The sequence below is a fragment of the Aspergillus sydowii genome (assembly GCF_001890705.1).
Source record: "Aspergillus sydowii CBS 593.65 unplaced genomic scaffold ASPSYscaffold_3, whole genome shotgun sequence".
In the NCBI taxonomy this organism is placed as follows: domain Eukaryota; kingdom Fungi; phylum Ascomycota; class Eurotiomycetes; order Eurotiales; family Aspergillaceae; genus Aspergillus; species Aspergillus sydowii.
This window is the reverse complement of record NW_024467861.1, coordinates 1,638,371-1,655,836: the sequence shown is the minus strand read 5'-3', so window position 1 is coordinate 1,655,836 and position 17,466 is coordinate 1,638,371. Positions and strand designations below refer to the sequence as shown.

At 51.4% G+C, this 17,466-nt stretch overlaps 9 protein-coding genes across 9 annotated transcripts; 6 read left to right on the top strand and 3 right to left on the bottom strand.

The window, feature by feature from the left end:
* Positions 1-813: 813 nt before the first annotated feature.
* On the bottom strand, positions 814-2,483 carry ASPSYDRAFT_29454 (uncharacterized protein; the record flags this gene model as incomplete). The annotated part of the gene is made up of 2 exons (XM_040844650.1): positions 814-2,047; positions 2,101-2,483. 2 exons carry the CDS (start codon positions 2,481-2,483, stop codon positions 814-816), a joined length of 1,617 nt encoding a protein of 538 aa, XP_040704737.1.
* A 210-nt stretch (positions 2,484-2,693) lies between these two features.
* ASPSYDRAFT_42750 (cupin domain-containing protein) lies at positions 2,694-4,007 on the bottom strand. The gene has a single exon (XM_040846516.1). The coding sequence runs from the start codon at positions 3,818-3,820 to the stop codon at positions 3,143-3,145; it is 678 nt and encodes a 225-aa protein (XP_040704736.1). The 5' UTR covers positions 3,821-4,007; the 3' UTR covers positions 2,694-3,142.
* Positions 4,008-4,419: 412 nt separating this feature from the next.
* ASPSYDRAFT_87498 (putative PHD finger domain protein) lies at positions 4,420-6,564 on the top strand (the record flags this gene model as incomplete). The annotated part of the gene is made up of 2 exons (XM_040851851.1): positions 4,420-6,366; positions 6,424-6,564. 2 exons carry the CDS (start codon positions 4,420-4,422, stop codon positions 6,562-6,564), a joined length of 2,088 nt encoding a protein of 695 aa, XP_040704735.1.
* Positions 6,565-7,252: 688 nt separating this feature from the next.
* On the top strand, positions 7,253-7,822 carry ASPSYDRAFT_42748 (uncharacterized protein). Its single transcript, XM_040846515.1, has one exon. The coding sequence runs from the start codon at positions 7,329-7,331 to the stop codon at positions 7,722-7,724; it is 396 nt and encodes a 131-aa protein (XP_040704734.1). The 5' UTR covers positions 7,253-7,328; the 3' UTR covers positions 7,725-7,822.
* Positions 7,759-9,546, bottom strand: ASPSYDRAFT_42747 (Gfo/Idh/MocA family protein). The gene is made up of 4 exons (XM_040846514.1): positions 9,158-9,546; positions 8,407-9,108; positions 8,245-8,335; positions 7,759-8,184 (listed from the first exon to the last, which is right to left on the bottom strand). The coding sequence occupies exons 1-4, from the start codon at positions 9,342-9,344 to the stop codon at positions 7,920-7,922; spliced, it is 1,245 nt and encodes a 414-aa protein (XP_040704733.1). The 5' UTR covers positions 9,345-9,546; the 3' UTR covers positions 7,759-7,919.
* Positions 9,547-9,773: 227 nt separating this feature from the next.
* ASPSYDRAFT_42746 (dihydrodipicolinate synthase family protein) lies at positions 9,774-10,899 on the top strand. Its single transcript, XM_040846513.1, has one exon. It carries the CDS (start codon positions 9,854-9,856, stop codon positions 10,859-10,861), a length of 1,008 nt encoding a protein of 335 aa, XP_040704732.1. The 5' UTR covers positions 9,774-9,853; the 3' UTR covers positions 10,862-10,899.
* A 274-nt stretch (positions 10,900-11,173) lies between these two features.
* Positions 11,174-13,107, top strand: ASPSYDRAFT_42743 (NAD(P)-dependent alcohol dehydrogenase). Its single transcript, XM_040846512.1, has 5 exons — positions 11,174-11,677; positions 11,733-11,760; positions 11,809-11,868; positions 11,916-11,957; positions 12,008-13,107. Exons 1-5 carry the CDS (start codon positions 11,603-11,605, stop codon positions 12,883-12,885), a joined length of 1,083 nt encoding a protein of 360 aa, XP_040704731.1. The 5' UTR covers positions 11,174-11,602; the 3' UTR covers positions 12,886-13,107.
* Positions 13,108-13,304: 197 nt separating this feature from the next.
* On the top strand, positions 13,305-15,996 carry ASPSYDRAFT_42742 (F-box/WD repeat-containing protein). Its single transcript, XM_040846511.1, has 2 exons — positions 13,305-14,725; positions 14,778-15,996. The coding sequence occupies exons 1-2, from the start codon at positions 13,749-13,751 to the stop codon at positions 15,748-15,750; spliced, it is 1,950 nt and encodes a 649-aa protein (XP_040704730.1). The 5' UTR covers positions 13,305-13,748; the 3' UTR covers positions 15,751-15,996.
* Positions 15,997-16,280: 284 nt separating this feature from the next.
* On the top strand, positions 16,281-17,393 carry eb1 (microtubule-binding protein BIM1; the record flags this gene model as incomplete). Its single annotated transcript, XM_040851850.1, has 6 exons — positions 16,281-16,294; positions 16,376-16,447; positions 16,556-16,590; positions 16,664-16,741; positions 16,801-17,279; positions 17,337-17,393. 6 exons carry the CDS (start codon positions 16,281-16,283, stop codon positions 17,391-17,393), a joined length of 735 nt encoding a protein of 244 aa, XP_040704729.1.
* Positions 17,394-17,466: the final 73 nt, after the last annotated feature.

The following is a 17,466-nucleotide window of genomic DNA, read 5'->3' as shown; positions in this document are numbered from 1 at the left end:
GGCGTTTGCAAGGCAAAAGAGCAGAAGAATTTCGACAAAATAAGCGCATCACTTTCAATGATTGGCCTTAGGCATATTGTTTCTCTTTTGTTTCCTCTTTTTGATTTATTGTTCCTTCTCTCTCTCTCCCTTTTTGTATATGTATGTGGGTGTTCATCCCCGCTGTTCCAATGCGGCCTCTGTCGTTACATTCTCACTCAATGTTCTAATTTGTCCTTCCATGTCCAGTTATCGTCCTCAAAATCCACCAGAGATTTGTATCATGCTTTGGAAGGTGAGAAATACGTCAAATGTGTAACCTTCGTTCTTGTTCTAGCTTGTACTACCTACTAAAGCACAATCTATGTTTTTGATTACTTACCGGGTTTACTCCACCTTTGTAAGGTTACGCGCATGGACATCCATGAGTATTTCTTCCTTAGCTTTCTAGCGCTATCCTGTTAGAGGCTCAGGCTTGCGCAAGTTGTTGTAAAGAAATCATCAAAGCCAGTGCACAGATGAAGGAGGTACGAACTACGCTACAAGATATGGCTGGGTTGTCCGAAACACTCGGTGTTAACCAGGCAATTTGAGTGAAGTGGTAAAGTATATCTGGTCGAAACGATACTTGAGGTGACCGGTATAATCAATCAGCCGTCAAATCCATTAGGTTTCAAATGGCAATATTGTTAATCTTGCTAAACAACGCTCATTCGGTTAATACCACAATACATTCTCTTAGTGAACATGTGGATAGGTCTACGAGACTAAACGTAGAGGTGTAAATTCAGGTGGAGTTTGGGAACCGCAGTGCAAATAGCTCAGAGAAGCTCCTCAAGCGTCCATATCAGCGCAAGCAAGAAGCGCCGCCTCATCAGCTCCGTCTTTACAGGATTCCTGAGACGTCGGGTTAGACTGCGAATTTATGCTGTGCGCCACTAACATGGCCACCAGAGCCTGCAGCGTATAACGAGCATCATTACCAGCATTGTGTAAATTCCATCCAGTCATTCCCAATTCATATATGACGGCGCCCAGAGATCGTGGTTCTAGTTCACCGCGAATAAGCCGAAAAAATGATGCGGTGTCGATGCGGTCGGCGAACTTGGAAGCTCCAGTGGACTCTTCAACCATTTCTACATTTGCAAGTTGAAGGTACTGGATATCGGCATCGAGATTGTGGCCGACGAGCACCAATGGCCGGGGCGCTCTGTCAGGGCCGTCAAAGAAGGTAGGATGGGCGAAGCTATTCTGGACTGTGGTCGATATACCATCGGATGAAACCCACTCGCTAATACCAAACCTGAAACTGTCGGGGCACCCGCGGACGTACAGCCGGTTGACGTGGCGTGCGTACTCTTGTACTCGGAGATGACGAGACTGGATACGCGACTGCCACTCCTCGCCTTGTTGGCCCGGCGCAATGCCTATGAGGTCGCGAGTGTCAAGAGTTGAGATGCCTATTTCCGTGACTTCAGTATGACAGCGTTCGTTGACCTCGACATCGACACTTATAAAGATGGGTGCTCTCCAGAATGGATAAGGAACCGGCTTGTCCACTACCAGACGCGGAGGCTCTGGGTCGGAGTGAGAGTCCTCGTCCCATTTGCAGTCGATCAGGTCTGAGCAGTCTGCACGCAGACCAAGGTAGCACTGTGCTCGTCTAATGACATCCTGTGTCTCCAAGTCGCGCTGGATGCGAAGGCGTTGCTTCTTGGCTTTGGACTTGGATTTGGACTTGGCCGAAGAGACAGCTGCCTCCATCATCTGTTCAAATGCTATCCACTGTTCGTCCATTTCACCCCATCGGACTTTGAGACTGCCGTCCGACGGGATGTCCGACTCCAGACGATCTTTAGTGGCTCGGCTGTCCGATCGTCCTAGGAAGGTAGGCTGCGGGAATCCGTCACGGTTAAATCTGAGAATAAGCCCCTTCTCTTCATCTGGTGGAAGTGAAAGGGTACAGTCGAGAGCGCTGTTAATCTCTCGAAAGAAAGACCGGACCTGGGAGGCAGGAATGAGAACGAGCGGACGCCCACCAAGACGAGGGGGTTTATGAATGTAATATCTAGGTGCATTCGTTTTGTTATCGAGAATTAGGACGAACGCGGAAACACCTACAGGTCCCAGGGTCTATCCCAAAACTGGCCCTTGTCAAAGAACTTGCTTGCCACACGCTGCATGAGGTCTCCTCGGATATGATGATATGGAAACCTAGAAATGGCCGTTATGGGGCAAAATGTGCCATTGTGAGGGTTGGATGCAGTATCGTGGAGGCTATGCGCAGCATCGAGGACTGGAGTTGTGCTATTGGCTTCTTCTACGGAAACACTGAGCTTGTGGGATCGATTTCCAGGACTCTCTGAGAGAGAGTGAATTGTCTGATCAGCGTTGGCCGGCTCTGCAGATGGGCCTGCAGGATGTGCAGGACGAAGATGGGTGTTGATCTGAAGTATAGCTGAGTCCTGCGCAAAGAGAAGCTCCAGGCGCTGTGTCACACCCATGATGCTGACGGTCGGGACAGGGTCAATTGTTTCGTTGAAATTGGAAAAATCGAAGATTATTGAAGATGAAAGGAAGAGAGAGAGAGGGATATGGAAGGAGAAAAGCAGTCGTGGTCCTGTCTTGCCTGTTCTACCCTGTCGAGGACTGCAAACGGGGAACAAGTCACACAACAAACACTCTGCCCTCCAGTTCCCGTGTGAATCCCATCAAAACAGTCTATTGTAGGACATAGTGAATGCTGGGATGACGTGCTGAGCGTGGGTTTGAGAAGAAAAGCAGTTTCAGTTTGAGCGAGTTGAAGGTATTATTGATTGCGAGCAAATTGCGGGTATTACCAGTAACCCTCGCTGGTTGCAGGGTGAAAAATGGTAGATATTTGAAAGCTTAGTTCAACTAACCCGGTATTCTCAGGACATAATTCGAAATGAACTCGAGGACGTTGGACCAAATTTACAATACTTATGTGCCTCAACATAAGCTCAACTGTATGCTGATATGTTCTGGTGCCTTATTTCCACTTCGAAAAAGAAGATGAAATGACAAAGTCCACCATCCTGCCCGAGATTCTTTAAATACAATGGAACTTTGGAAAATTCATGCTATACCTTAAAATGTAGCTCGTGGAATCTCCGGATGTGAATGGCGAGGTTCTGCAGGGTTAGAGACTCGCCCTCGGCTGCGTATTGCTTCCGCTCCATCTCCTGCAAAGCCCATCCTCATTGTCTCCAAAAACAGGGTCGTATTTGGGCTTCGGAACCGACCACACCCTTTCGAAGTCACCTCCAGTCGCGACAAAGTCCCATTCGCCTCCGCTATAAGCCCCCATCATCGTAAACCCATCCAGTTTAATCTCCGATAACGCTTTCTTCGGGTCATCGGCCTCGATCCCGTGTCCTGACCCTGGTGTCATGAGCTTAAATTCAGCCTCCGGTCTGGCTTTATGTGTCTTGTGTGCCACGCCTGCTGGTATAATAAACACGTCGCCAGCTTCAGCGTCCAGCGTAACGCCCCCTTCCTCCCACGCAGAGCCGTATGTGTTCTCCACCATATCTGGCGAGGTATCGCCAACGCCAAATCGAATGGTGGCTGTTCCAGAAAGGACGGCCATGCACTCGTGCGCTTTCGAATGATAGTGAGATACTTGAGTGTCGCTGTAGCGGAAAATCCACTGCACGTTCCATTCATTCTTGGTGAACATGTCCCATACTTCACCTGGGTCGCAGTGCGAGGCACCAGGCTTCTTGGTCAGGACATTTCTGTAGTGGAGTAAAGGTCTGGGCGAGTTGGGGATGAGATTTGTGGGGAACAAGTGATATTGTCTCACTTCAATGCCCATTTTGTGGGTGCCTTGAGGCGTGAATATATAATTGTATGAACCTTGGCCTGGTGACTCTATGGTTTTATGGCTCCGTGTTCCTCAGACACAAAACAAAACTGATGAGATTCCTCAAGCGGGCCATTGCTTATGATATAAACCTGCTTGGACCCCTCTCCAAAAGCCGAGAGACTCGGATGGGCATCCGACTCATAGTGACAAATCTGGGGAATATACGCACGTGATCGGGTCGGCAATAACGCCGAGGATAATCTTAGTCATCGACAGCTCCAAATAGTCACGTGTCAAAATCAGCTCTGCTGGGGCGGAGCAACATTGGACCGATGTCAACGGAACTCCGCGTCGACCATTACACGCTCTGTCCCTGCGTCTTTATCCAGTCACGTCGGCACCTCAGTTGTTTGTCGCATTCCTCTGCTCGCACCTAACCCAGCTCATGCTCCTACACCGACGCTCTTTTACCTACCCTTATGGCTGCGCCATCACGCATGGTGTCGCCTATTGAGCCCTGACTACCCCCGTTTCCATCTCCTGCTTCTCCCTATATCAACAACCGCCCTCCGCCGTCGTACCCCCTGTTGCTTTACTTACTAGCTGGCATGGCGGAGCTCAACAATGATACGGGAGGGGTGATCCTGGATGGACCGTTTGACCCTGATGCTCAGGCCACTGTCACTGACTTTATTGATTACACTGAATACCTCCCTGCTGATTTACTCCGTTCTCTTACTCTCATTCGCGGCCTAGATAAGCGTTACCTAGACAGCGCGCAGGATGTTCATGAGCTTTCCACGAAGTATGGCCAGCTTCCCGATCTCCCTTCTGACACACGTCCGGACCCTTGCTCTCTGCGCCGAGATATATCAGACCACCTCGATAGCGCAATCAATGCTCGTGAATCTGCCTATGCCGAGGCTTGTCGTTTGTACGATGTTGTCGACCGCCATTTCAACCGCCTAGACTCTATTAGACAGAAACTTGAGGCATTACCAAAGCCCCCTTCGCGCGAGCCCACCCCTCCTCCTCAGCCTGCTACCAACGCGAAACGTCCGCGCACGAGTAAAAAAGGTGACGATGGACCACCCACAACAACGCGTATTACACTGCGCTTGGATGGTGGGAGGGGTGGTCAGAAGTCGAGGACTCGTCGGTCTTTGGTCGCAGAAGATCATCTTGCGGGATTGCATCCTGACTCTCCGCTGGCCAGTACCGAGCATTCAGATAATGAGATTGAGTTCAAGCCTACCACGACTCAAATTTCGGGTCAGGGAAAGAAAAATAAACAATCACGCCGCTCAAGGCCTTCAGGGGAGCCAGTCTCCGGCCTGAGGGCGTCTGCAGGTATTTCGACTAGCAGTGCTCTGGCGATGTTGAAGCCTCCTCCTGAAGACGCAAAACCGGGAAGCCAAGATTTACCATGGCTGCGCCTGACCGAGTGGGAGATGACTAAACTGCGAAAGAAAATGAAAAAGAACGCGGTTTGGCAACCGAGCGAGGTGATGATTCATCGTGAACTAGCTATTCGCGGCCGTGGCTGGGAAGCATATCGGGCGGCTAAAGCAGAAGCTGAGCGCAATGGGACCGAGTTTCTGGACTGCGATGATATCATGAACAACTTCATCCCTGGACTCCTGACCCGTCGAAGCGACGCAACCAAGGACGCCGAAGGCGTGGTTGAACTGAAGTTGAGCAATCGAGGCATGAAACTGAACGAAGCCAAAAAGCTCAAACGTGAAAACCAGGCGAGGGAACAAGCCGCCTTAGCCGCTGCGGAGGCAGAAGAAGCCAAGCGACTAGGTCAGCTCGGGTCCACCTCTCATGGTTTTATCTCCAACGGTGCTGATCGTCCGCAGGAGTATCTGGCAGTGGCGGACAAACCAAGCCGATTATTGAAAAGGCGGAAACTAGACACGAGCAGCAGCCCGATAATCCCGGAACCCGACGATCTACCCGAGGACGTTGAGAGTCGACCTACACGAAGTCTAGCAAAGCGTCGGAAGATATATAAGGAAGCTTCACCGACAGCTGTATCTGTTCCGTCTGCGACAGATGAGGCGCCTGGCATCAAAGTAGATTCGCCCGAATTACAGCCACCAGCAGCAGCTGTGCTATCCACTGTGACTAGGTCCAAAGGAGGGTCCACTTCGACGCCATCAAACTCTCGACCTCCTTCGCGCCACCGCTCCATGGCCGCGGCAGATCCTGTTTTGAATGTGGCAAGGGAGCTTCGTCGGAAGAGTACTACACCTGCCAGGAAGACCCCAGTTCCTGAGGGGTCTCGCGCAGCCAGCGTCAGTGCGCCCCCTCGGCGTCGCAAGCGGCCCGCGCCGGGGCCAGTGTCGAACGGCCCGAACGGCGGCGCCGCAGTCAGCTATGGACGCCGTAAGGCTAAACCGGGCAGGAAGCGCATAGGGACCCGAGAGCAGGGACAAGACATCCGCATTGATGAAGATGGCGTGCTCGAAGAAATCGATGTCAATGAACCGCGGTATTGTCTCTGCGGAGACGTCAGTTTTGGGACAATGATTTGCTGTGAGAACCAAGATGTACGCGCTTCCCTCTATATTCTAACTTTGCATTTCAATGCTAACATTCATCAACAGTGTGACCGAGAATGGTTCCATCTCGACTGCGTCGGTCTTTCCGAAGTCCCCAGTCGCACAACAAAATGGTACTGCCCCGAATGTCGAGTCAAGCTCAACAAAGGCACGCAGGGTGCCATCAGACACAGCTCCCGTCGGTGATGAGAGTGCCGCTAAATCAATGGAACACGACACGAGACTTACGAAATTGCAATTTTGTTTCTGGGAAATTTGAATTTGGCGAGTTCTAGGCTTTTTAGATTGAAGTGGCATGGCAGAGCGAAGGACGGATGGTTGGTCGGCGCTGGGAGTTTGTCTATTATCACCATGTCAGTGTTATTCTCGGGATCTCTAGTCTTCACATCCAGTATTTTCCATGAATCATCCGGTGTTAGCAGTTCAGGTCCTAGAATTCCATGCTCATTGTTTTACCTAATGCTGACATCTGAGCTATCCTATTCCCCCAAAATATGTCCCCCTCAGACCTGTCGGCATTGATGATGCCGGTGAAGGGGTGGGCTGAATTCATCTCTTCAATCAATATGAAAGTGGCAAGTTGAACTATTCACCGTTTATACAGTAATCACGTACTTCACCATTTGGGTTACATGGATTTCCTCATTCATTGTTATTGCAGAGATAAGTATTATAAATAGGCCCTCCATGCCTACGTTCAACACTTCTTTTCTCCAAGTTGGCTACAGAGCATTTCCACAGCTTGCGAACCCGGGTTACTCCCTGCTAGCATCCGTCATCTCTATTGGTCAACGATCATCTCGTCTATTTCGGAACCCTTGAAGGTATTCAATAGCGATCATAAGGTACCCATCAACCAACACCCCCCAACTTGTTTACTTGACTCACATATTCTACCATACAAGCTATTCCAGCTATCCTTATCACTCTCAGCATTCAAGACCTTCAAAATGCGTCCCAGCATCGTCACTTCCGCCATTGCCATGCTGGCTACTGCAGTCTCTGGCCACACCGTCAACTGCTGGGGTAAAGCCCTGCACGCCGATATCGACGTCTTTCCGGAAGCTGTCAACTTCATCGAAAAAGGACAAGATCGCGTGTCAGTTAGGCCCAACGGGTGCAAGAACCTATACTGCAGCGATGACATGAGCGTCCGCTTCTGTAACGACCTTGACAAGCCTCGTGTCATGGGCAAGAGAAACATCCTCGACAGCATCAACGTTCTCGCCACTGAATGCAAGGAAGAGTACAAGGGTAAAACAGTCGCTGGCGGCGTTGTTGACCACTCTGACCACTGGTCCGTGGTTGTCCAGGGCCACGACGACCTTTGCAAGTCTCGTTATTAAACATAGCGATGGCAGGCCTATTTATATAGGTTCCCTTGCTTATTACTAGGCCGGAGATATCATATTATAAATAGGCCCTAAGCTTTCCATAGCCACATTCAATAAGAAGATATCTACTTCTTTTCTCCAAGTTGGGTATAGAGTATTTTCACAAAACGGGTTTAATCCTCGTATATATAAAAGGGTTCTTGTAACTTATTTGACAGCCCATTTCCCATCAACCTCTCCAATCTCAACGGGCCTCTTCTCATCCAGACTCACACGCCCCGCATGCAAAATCGCCGTCGTAGCAATTGTATTCTTCAGCGTCGGTAGCGGCCGCGCGTCCAGCTGATCCAGCGTCACTCGGCCTTCGTTCAGCGCTGTGATTGCGTCTATGAACTTCTCGAAGCTTATGTACCCGTATCCCGTCTGACCACCGAAGTTGCCTTCTTCATCAGGGGCGTAGCGCATGTAGAATCTGGTTGAAAAGAGTTAGATTTGGTTATGTTTACTAGATAAGAGGGAAGGGAAGACGCACGGGTTTAGCCAGGCGAGCCCGGACTCGTCTCCTGTGACGTCGTAGCCGCGCTTAGCTTGGTTGATTCGGACTTCGCCCTTGGCGCCCATGTCTATCGAACGCTCGTTAGCAATTTTTAAACTGAGTCACTTAAGGGAATGGTGCTGGAGGGACTGTCCGTACAGTGGAAATACTGATTCGAGTGGACACCGGCCCTCTCCGGCGCTGTCCAGGAAGCGGTATAAACACCCGTCGCGACCTTCCCGGCCTCGGTCTTGTGCTTCCAGTCCACAAGCAGGGTGATCGTGTCCTCTGTCTCAGGGACACAGCCGAGCTCAACGGCCGTTCCTGTGGAGGCACTCGCGGTCACGCGAACGGGGGTATAGTCGTCGCCAACCATGGAGTCGCAGATATCAACATGGTGGCTGTTAAGGTAGTAGGAGATATCACTCTCCTTGCCGGCCCAGGCCTTGAAGGTCTCGAGTTGGAACTTGGGCTGGCTCATGTAGGAGTAGAAGTAGTTGAAGTCGCCGAGATTCTTAGCCTTTGCGCGGGCATCGGAGTAGGCGGGGTCGAAGCGCTTGTGGTGCTCCACGAAGACGAAGACGTTGTGTTTGCGCGCGGCCTCGACGAGCGCGATGTGTTCGGGGAGGGTCTTGACGGCGGGCTTGGTGACGAGTACGTGGATACCGCGCTCGATGGCGTACATTGCAATGGGGAAGTGGGTTGGGTCGGGTGTGAAAATTGTGATGGCGGAGCCTTTGGGGAGAGCGTCGATGGCGGCTTTGTAGGCGTCGGGGTCGGTGGCATTGTCGGCGGGGAAGGAGGTGAAGGAGGTGTCGAGGTTGTTGTAAACTTGGGTGATGTTTTTGTGGAGGTGGTCGCCTTGTCGAGTTAGTGTTATCTTCACGATCAGAATGTGTGAGGGACGTACGGATTCCTGGGAACTTGCGTCCTGAGACGCCTACCATGCTGAGGTCGCCTACTTTTCCGCGTCGGCGAAGATCAAAAAGACTCAGCCCAACAACGCCAACTTTCTTGTCTGAGCCGGAGGCGGTACCACCGACATAGCCGGTGGTGTATTCGCCAGTGCCTACCATTAACACGCTGGGAGGGGCCATTTTGAAGCTGTAGCTGCAAAGCTTTGAGATAGATACGGATGGAGGGGTGAGGGGGAAGAAGAAAGAAAGAGAATGAGGTGCGGGGTCAACGCGCAAATATAGCCCGACGAAATGCAGCAACCCTGGTGTTTTAAATCACAGCCGGGACAAATACTGAGCCGGAAGAATCACTCAATGGGCGTAATTTTGCCTTGAATTGCCGGGATTCAGGCGGTTGTGCTTCATTTCAGTGACGAAAGTAGATACAGTCGGCATTTGATGGCCCGAGCTCAAAGAGGAAATTCAGTTGCCGATTGGTGGAAATTGGCCGTCCGGTGCTTTCTCCGGTTAAATGTGGGGCACGTGGGATGGTAACTAACTAACCCCAAATGGGCAATCAGACGTGGGGTTGCCAGTTTAGCATACAGAACTATACCCCTCTATAAAAGACTCAGCAGCCTGCCCTTGTTCTCTATCATACCGCATATCCGTGATCCTGAATTTTGGACTGTATATAGAAATCTAACATAATGCCTCTCACACCTCTTCGCCCCGGAGTGTATGCTCCAACAATGACCTTCTTCAACCCCGACACCGAAGACCTCGACACCCCAACCATCCGGAAACACGCCGTGCGCCTCGCCAAAGCCGGTCTAGTCGGGCTCGTCTGCATGGGATCCAACGGCGAAGCTGTCCACCTTACTCTTGAAGAAAAACAGACCGTCATCCGCGAAACCCGCGCCGCCCTCGACGAAGCCAACTTCAAAAACGTCCCCGTTATCGCCGGCGCCTCAGAGAACAGCATCCGCGGCACAATCCAACTAACCAAGGACCTTGCCGCCGCGGGTGCCGAGTACGCCCTTATCGTCCCACCAAGCTATTACCGCTACGCAACAGGCAACGACGAGACGCTATACGAGTACTTCACAGCAGTCGCGGATGCCTCGCCCCTCCCTGTTATTCTGTACAACTACCCCGGTGCCGTCGCGGGCATTGATATGGACTCGGATCTCATTATTCGCATCTCGCAGCACCCCAATGTTGTGGGCACGAAGTTCACCTGCGCCAACACGGGCAAGTTAACGCGGGTCGCGCGCGCCCTGCACGCCATCAAGCCTGCGTCGCCGCTTGCACCAACCAAGTCCTCTGTTCCTGTTACCAAGGCTTCAGCAAACCACGAATATGTTGCCTTTGGCGGTATTGCAGACTTTACCCTGCAGACGTTGGTTTCTGGAGGGTCGGCAATTCTCGCCGGTGGCGCGAATGTTATCCCCAAGCTTTGTGTGCAGGTGTTTACCCTGTGGGGTGAGGGACGGATCACGGAGGCGATGGAGGCGCAGAGTTTGTTGAGTCAGGCGGATTGGGTCCTTACCAAGGCTGCGATCCCAGGGACGAAAAGCGCGATTCAGTCTTACTATGGATATGGGGGTTATCCGAGACGGCCATTGGGGAGACTCAGTGACGCGCAGGCTAAGGGTGTTGCTGATGGGATTAAGGAAGCTATGGAGGTGGAGCTTAAGCTGCCTGATGTTGCGTAATTAACATAGTCAATAATGCATATTTTTCTTCTCTTTGGTTTTTTCTGTTCTCAAGGAGTGGAACAAAATTCTTTTGTTAGGAATGTGTCTGCCGCGGGGTATGTTTGCACTGTAGTATCGGAGACAATTCCGATCATTGCCCCGGACCATATCAGGTCGACCCCACTCCCCACACAGCGTCCTGCATACAATGTCGTTGAGTACTGATTGGTGGAAAAACAGGCCCGGACTACGGTCGAACTTCATCCACCTATCATGAGTGAAATGTGAAAAGGCATTTAATTACTTGAGGGGTAAATGTCAGAATCGATAAAGGCCGGGCTGATCGTGAGCATCAAGGGTTTTGCAACGGGAGACGAAAAAAAGCATGGTCGATAAAAGCCGGGTTGACCAGATGTAGATATGTATCTTCCCGTCCTGGTTGTATAATCAGTCTGTCAATGAAGTCACAGCATCCTGATCATCCCGGCCTTTATCGACCAAAGGACCAGAACCCTAAAAGTAGCAACAATGAAACAATGCGCAGCTTGAGTGCCATGGGAATTACCAGTTTGGTCCGATTTTGGCATCACCGTGGCATTGAGATTGCCATTAATTCCACCCCACTCTGTTGGGGAAGAAAAGTAAAATTTATCTCGTGTTGAGTTGACTCCAAACGGGAGATAAATACCGGCCTGTGCCCGAGGAAAAGTCCTTCAATTGAACTTTTTGTCTCAATCCCAGTCTCACCCGAAAGTAAACATGCCGTATCCCGAAGAAGCCGAAGGGTTCCAGGTTGACAGCCCGGATACCTATACAGATTTTAAGAAGCGCTTTGTATGCCGCACTTCCGTCCTTCAGGAAACCCCTCGAGTAACTAACGCCTTTGAAGTTCAAATTGAAGCCGTTTGGCGACTATGGTATGTGGATCGCGGTATGATAACTATCGGATCGAGCTGACAAAATAGACGTCGACGTCAAGATAGAAGCGTGCGGTGTCTGCGGTAGCGATGTGCATACAATTAGCGGTATGTTCACACGGTCAGTGACAACAAGATATGCTAATAGGTCATAGGCGGATGGGGATCCCAAAAATTCCCTCTTTGTGTCGGACATGGTAAGATGCCAAACAAAAGAGCAAGAAAACATCCAATGCTGACAGAGCAGAAATCGTCGGCCGTGCAATCCGCGTTGGTCCCAAAGTGACATTGATCAAAGAGGGCCAGCGCGTCGGCGTCGGCGCCCAGTCATACTCCTGCGGCGACTGCAAGCAGTGCAAGAACGGAAACGAGAACTATTGCCCGGTGCTCATGATCGACACGTACGGCGCTGAGTGGCCCGATACTGGGATTATCAGCCAGGGTGGATACTCGTCGCACGTCCGTACGCACGAGCACTGGGTCTTTCCCATTCCCGAGTCGCTGCAGAGTAACCTCGTCGCGCCAATGCTCTGTGCCGGGCTCACCGCATACTCGCCCTTGGTCCGCAATGGCGCCGGACCTGGCAAGAAGGTCGGCATTGTTGGTTTGGGCGGCATTGGGCACTTCGGTGTCATGTTCGCCAAAGCTCTGGGCGCAGAGACATGGGCGATCTCCCGGTCGCGGGCGAAGGAGGCGGATGCGCGAAAGCTGGGAGCCGATGGCTACATTGCGACAGCAGAAGAGGGTTGGGAGAAGCCTCATCTGTGTTCTTTCGATATAATCATTAACTGCGCGAACTCTTCCAAGGGATTTGATCTAGAGAAGTACCTCTCCATGATGGATATTCATGGTCGATGGATCAGCGTTGGACTCCCTGAGGAGGAGGGACAAGTCATCAAGGCGCAGAATCTGATTTCCAATGGTGTTCTGATTGGAGCTAGCCACATTGGGAACAGACAGGAGACGCTGGATATGCTGCAGTTGGCGGCTGACAAGGGGCTGAAGGGATGGGTGGAAGAACTGCAGATTGGCAGCGAAGGCCTGAAGGAAGCGATGGAGCGGATGAAAAAGGGAGATGTGCACTATCGGTTTACAATGACGGGATATGACAAGGCGTTTGCATAGTCTACAGAATTGATAGAAATGGTATAAGTGGTAGAACGGAATCTATTATATGTTGAGAGCACAAGGTACTTCTCCCAGAAGGTCCCCATATTACTGTCTTAGTGCGCATTGTTGATACCCGCTCCTCAGGCTCGTGCTCGGCGCCGCAGTCTGGGGAAGTGGATCAACAATGGGGGACCGATCTGCTGGACATGAAGATTGTTCTTGCGGAGCCCGGGGGAAAAATCGGGATTGCAGGGAAAACCAATTGAGGAAATTGACAGTGTACAAATAAGATCGAACAAAAGTTTCCATTATTAAACGCTGATTGCACGCAATTTCTGCGCAGTCGCCACACCATCCAGTCTTTGTTGGTTGGGAGGCAAAGGCTTCACCGCCCCGGGCTTTCTCTCACAGGCCTTCCCCGTCAGAACTAAAAACGCATGTTTTTCTCCCTGACATTTTTCGGGCGTTGATTTAACTTCCTGACATCTCTCCTCTCTCTTTTGTATTCTGTTTCTCGTCTGTTCCTTCCATTCTTCCCTCGCTCCGCTCTCTCTTTTCCCCTCTAATTGGTGCTGTTATTGTTATCGGGTATTTTTCGGTCGCCTTATCTCATTACTATACCAACCCCTTCCAGGCGACCATTCTCAACCCTCGAACGTCTTTTACTTATTATTTCCTTGTTTTAATTTTGATACCCCCGGGCTACCAGAGCTTAACCGCCCCTTGCTTTTGTTTTACAAACACGCCAGCCCTTCGACTCGTGCTCGGGTTCGGGTAAAAAAGGGGGCACTTGTCAACATCCGCTACTGAAATCGCCCAACTCGCTCTCCGCTTGAATTACCTCAATCGCGCCAAATCGGCCGTTATTCCTGTTCACGATGGGTCCGCGAGATAATACCCCGACTGTATCCCACCGGCATCGCCCGTCCTTATCGTTCAAACCCCGAAGGCGGGTCGCGACCGTCTCAGCTGTATCTACCACCTCGACCTCGGCATTGGGACATGACTCGTGGAATGACTTGTCCCTTGTGGACTCGGGAGATGCTATGGCAGATACCGTTCTGGAAGATGTGAACCACTTCCCCGAGCCGGCCCATCGGCGTCGCGGGGCAAAGAGCTTTTCGAGTCTCCGCCATCCGGTGGATGGACTGCGCGCGCTTGGTCGCCGCCTGTCAGTCACTATTCGCGACAAGTCATCGCGCACGTACACTCATGCCGATTATAATGGGGTTACACACGATGGTCAGGAACATAACTTTGATCGTCGCAACAGTGTTCCTCACGGCTTCTCCATTCCGCTTCCAATTCCCGGCAATGGAATGGAGCCTCCAGTCCTGCCCAACCACATCTACTCTGGTGCTGCCGCTCGCGCTGCCGCAGCGGCTCAGAATGAAATGGTACGTAGGGTGGAGCAGGTGAAGCTGACCCCAGACTCGGAGAGTGGCATTGGCATCGTCCTACAGGATCGTGCTGATTTTTCGGACTTCGAGTCGGACCTCGTTCGTCGTGACCCCTTGGCTTTTTTTCCCACGGAAATCATGTCTCAGGTTCTTTCATATCTCGACCCTGAGTCGTTGATGAGTAGTGGCTTGGTTTCACGTGCTTGGAGTGAGCAGGCCTCCTCCCAGCATATTTGGCGTCATGCGTTCCGCACTTGTTACGGTAAACGCCGCTCCGCAGATGCTGGTGCTAAGAAAGGCCCCTCTGCTGGACTGAGCAAGGATACATTTAATCAGGATTGGAAGAAGCTCTATCTCGTCCGCCGTGCCTTGGAGAATCGGTGGAAGGAGGGCAAAGCTGCAGCAATTTACCTCCAGGGGCACACAGACAGCGTCTATTGTGTCCAGTTCGATGAGTATGTTGACCGATATCCCGTCTGCTCTGGCCCGTTGCTCATTTTCTTGTAGGGACAAGATCATTACTGGCTCCCGTGATCGGACAATCCGCGTCTGGGACGCTCATTACCCATGGCCGTGCCGTAAGATTATTGGGCCGCCTCCTGCAGATGTTTCCTACAACGGTCCGGTTCAGGATCTGGAACAGCAGGCGTCGGGCAAGTCGCCCTTTCTTACCGTTCGCCCTCCACCCACTCCTGTCGCTGAGATTGTGGATCCGCAGCAGGGACCAGATGAGTACCACAGTGCATCTGTATTATGCCTCCAGTTTGACGATGAAATCATGGTTACCGGGTCTTCTGACTATTCCTGCATTGTCTGGGATGTCAAGAACGATTACCGACCAATTCGCCGCCTCGAGGGACATACAGCTGGTGTGCTGGACGTCTGCTTTGATGATCGCTATATCGTCTCTTGTTCCAAGGACCACACAATTTGCGTTTGGAATCGACACACCGGGGCTCTGGTGAAAAGCCTGCTCGGCCATCGCGGACCGGTCAATGCTGTCCAGCTACGTGGCGATCTGATCGTTTCTGCCAGCGGAGACGGTGTCGCCAAGTTGTGGAACGTTTCGTCTGGTCTGTGTGTCAAGGAGTTTGCTAGCAAGGATAGGGGCCTTGCGTGCGTCGAATTCAGCGACGACGCACGGACTGTTCTCACTGGTGGAAATGACCAGGCGATCTATCAGTTCGATGCCAATTCCGGCCAACTGGTTAAAGAGATCGAGGGTCACACCGGGTTGGTCCGGTCCCTGCACCTCGATAGCATGAATCAGCGGATTGTCAGTGGGAGCTATGATACGAGCGTCAAGGTCTTTGACACTCAGACTGGAGAGCTCACGATTGATCTACCCGGCTGGACTACCAGCTGGATGTTGAGTGTGAAGTCGGATTATAGACGGATCCTTGCTACAAGCCAGGACTCCCGTGCGGTTATTATGGACTTTGGATATGGCATAGACGGCATAGATTTGTTGGAAGAGTAGACAGCATCTACACTAGATCTTTTGAATTCTCGTGCGGGATCTGAGAGGCAAAGTCATAGAATTTTGCTAGATCATTTGCCTTATCTATCAGTTGGATTTTTGTTTTCGGTTGGCTAGCGATAGAGATACTCTCTTGGCGTTGAAAATATATTTCGTTTTCTTCACATTATGACTATGAAATTGTAGACAGCTCGAAAATAAAGGGCAGAAGACTTAGTTAACTGAGCAGTGGTTGTAAGCCTTGCGGCCTGAGGTGTCGATCGCCTGAACTGGGAAAGGCGGTGATTGGCCTAGAGGGGCTTAGCGTCAACAAAGGCAGTCCAGTGGGTTTTGCTGTCGACAGAAACCAACAACAACAATAATAAACCCATCTTCACCTTCATATTTACTCGTCTGAGACGGGAAACCAACACACAGATTACCAGGAATCTCCTGATAAAAACTAGAGACATTCGTCTTCTGCCAATCTTTCTTGCCCATCCTTAGATCCCCCTCTCGTTCCTCTACCTTCCCCGAATTCCTACCCCACCATGGGCGAATCTAGGTTCGTTAACCCCCCGGTCACTTATCGATATGCGAGAACTTTGAAACTGGATACTGACGGATAACGCTATCTCGGAAACAGGCAAGAACTGTTGGCATGGCTTAACAACCTGCTGCAGCTGAATTTGACCAAGATCGAACAATGCGGAACCGGGTATGAGCGAACCCCTTGCTCTGCAACTGTCCTCGTTGGTGGCTTTGGATTGTGTCAATGGAGATAGAGGGTCTTTGGCGGGCAGCTTACTGATCGTTAAACTTGTAGAGCTGCACTATGTCAGATTTTCGATTCCATATTCAGTGAGTTACCTTGGAGCGTTGGCGGGCGGACAACGTTATTTGCGCTGGCGAAACTGATACAATTGTTTCATAGTGGACGTCCCCATGTCCCGGGTAAAATTCAACGTCAACACGGAATACGCCTATCTTCAGAACTTCAAGATTCTTCAGAGTATGCCAAACTTGCTCCGAAGATGGATATCGATGGCTAATCTGTTTCTCTTTCAATAGACGTCTTCGCGCGCCACCAGGTCGATAAGCCGATCCCCGTCGAGTCACTCTCTAAATGCCGCATGCAGGATAACCTGGAGTTCCTCCAGTGGACAAAGAAGTACTGGGACCAACATTACCCGGGCGGAGACTACGATGCGCTCGCTCGCCGAAAGGCCTCCGGAGGAGCCCCTACGGGCGGTTCTCGGGCTGGCGCGACTTCTGCTAGCAGTGCCCGCCGTGGAACCACTCCTACCGTCGGACGCGCTCGACCTGGTGCTGCAGGAGGAGCCACCTCTGCCAGCGTGGCTGCGTTGCAGGCAGAGCTGACTTCGACCAAGGACGCAATTGGTGGTCTGGAGAAGGAGCGCGACTTCTACTTTGCTAAGCTCCGGGATATTGAGCTGCTGCTCCAGAACGCAGTTGAGGCGGACCCAGAACTGGAGAAGGATGATGACTCACTGGTGAAGCACATCCAGGGCATCCTTTACTCGACAGAGGTGGGCCAACCGGAATGAACCCAAGGGAAGAAAGCACGACACTGACGATTACAACAGGAAGGCTTTGAGATCCCTGCTGAGGGCGAAGTCAGTGAGGAGCTGGAGACGTTTTGAGGCGTTTGACCTATTAATACCCTTCGTCGTAACAGCGTTGAAACTGAATTTCCCTTTACACTTTCCTGTTTTA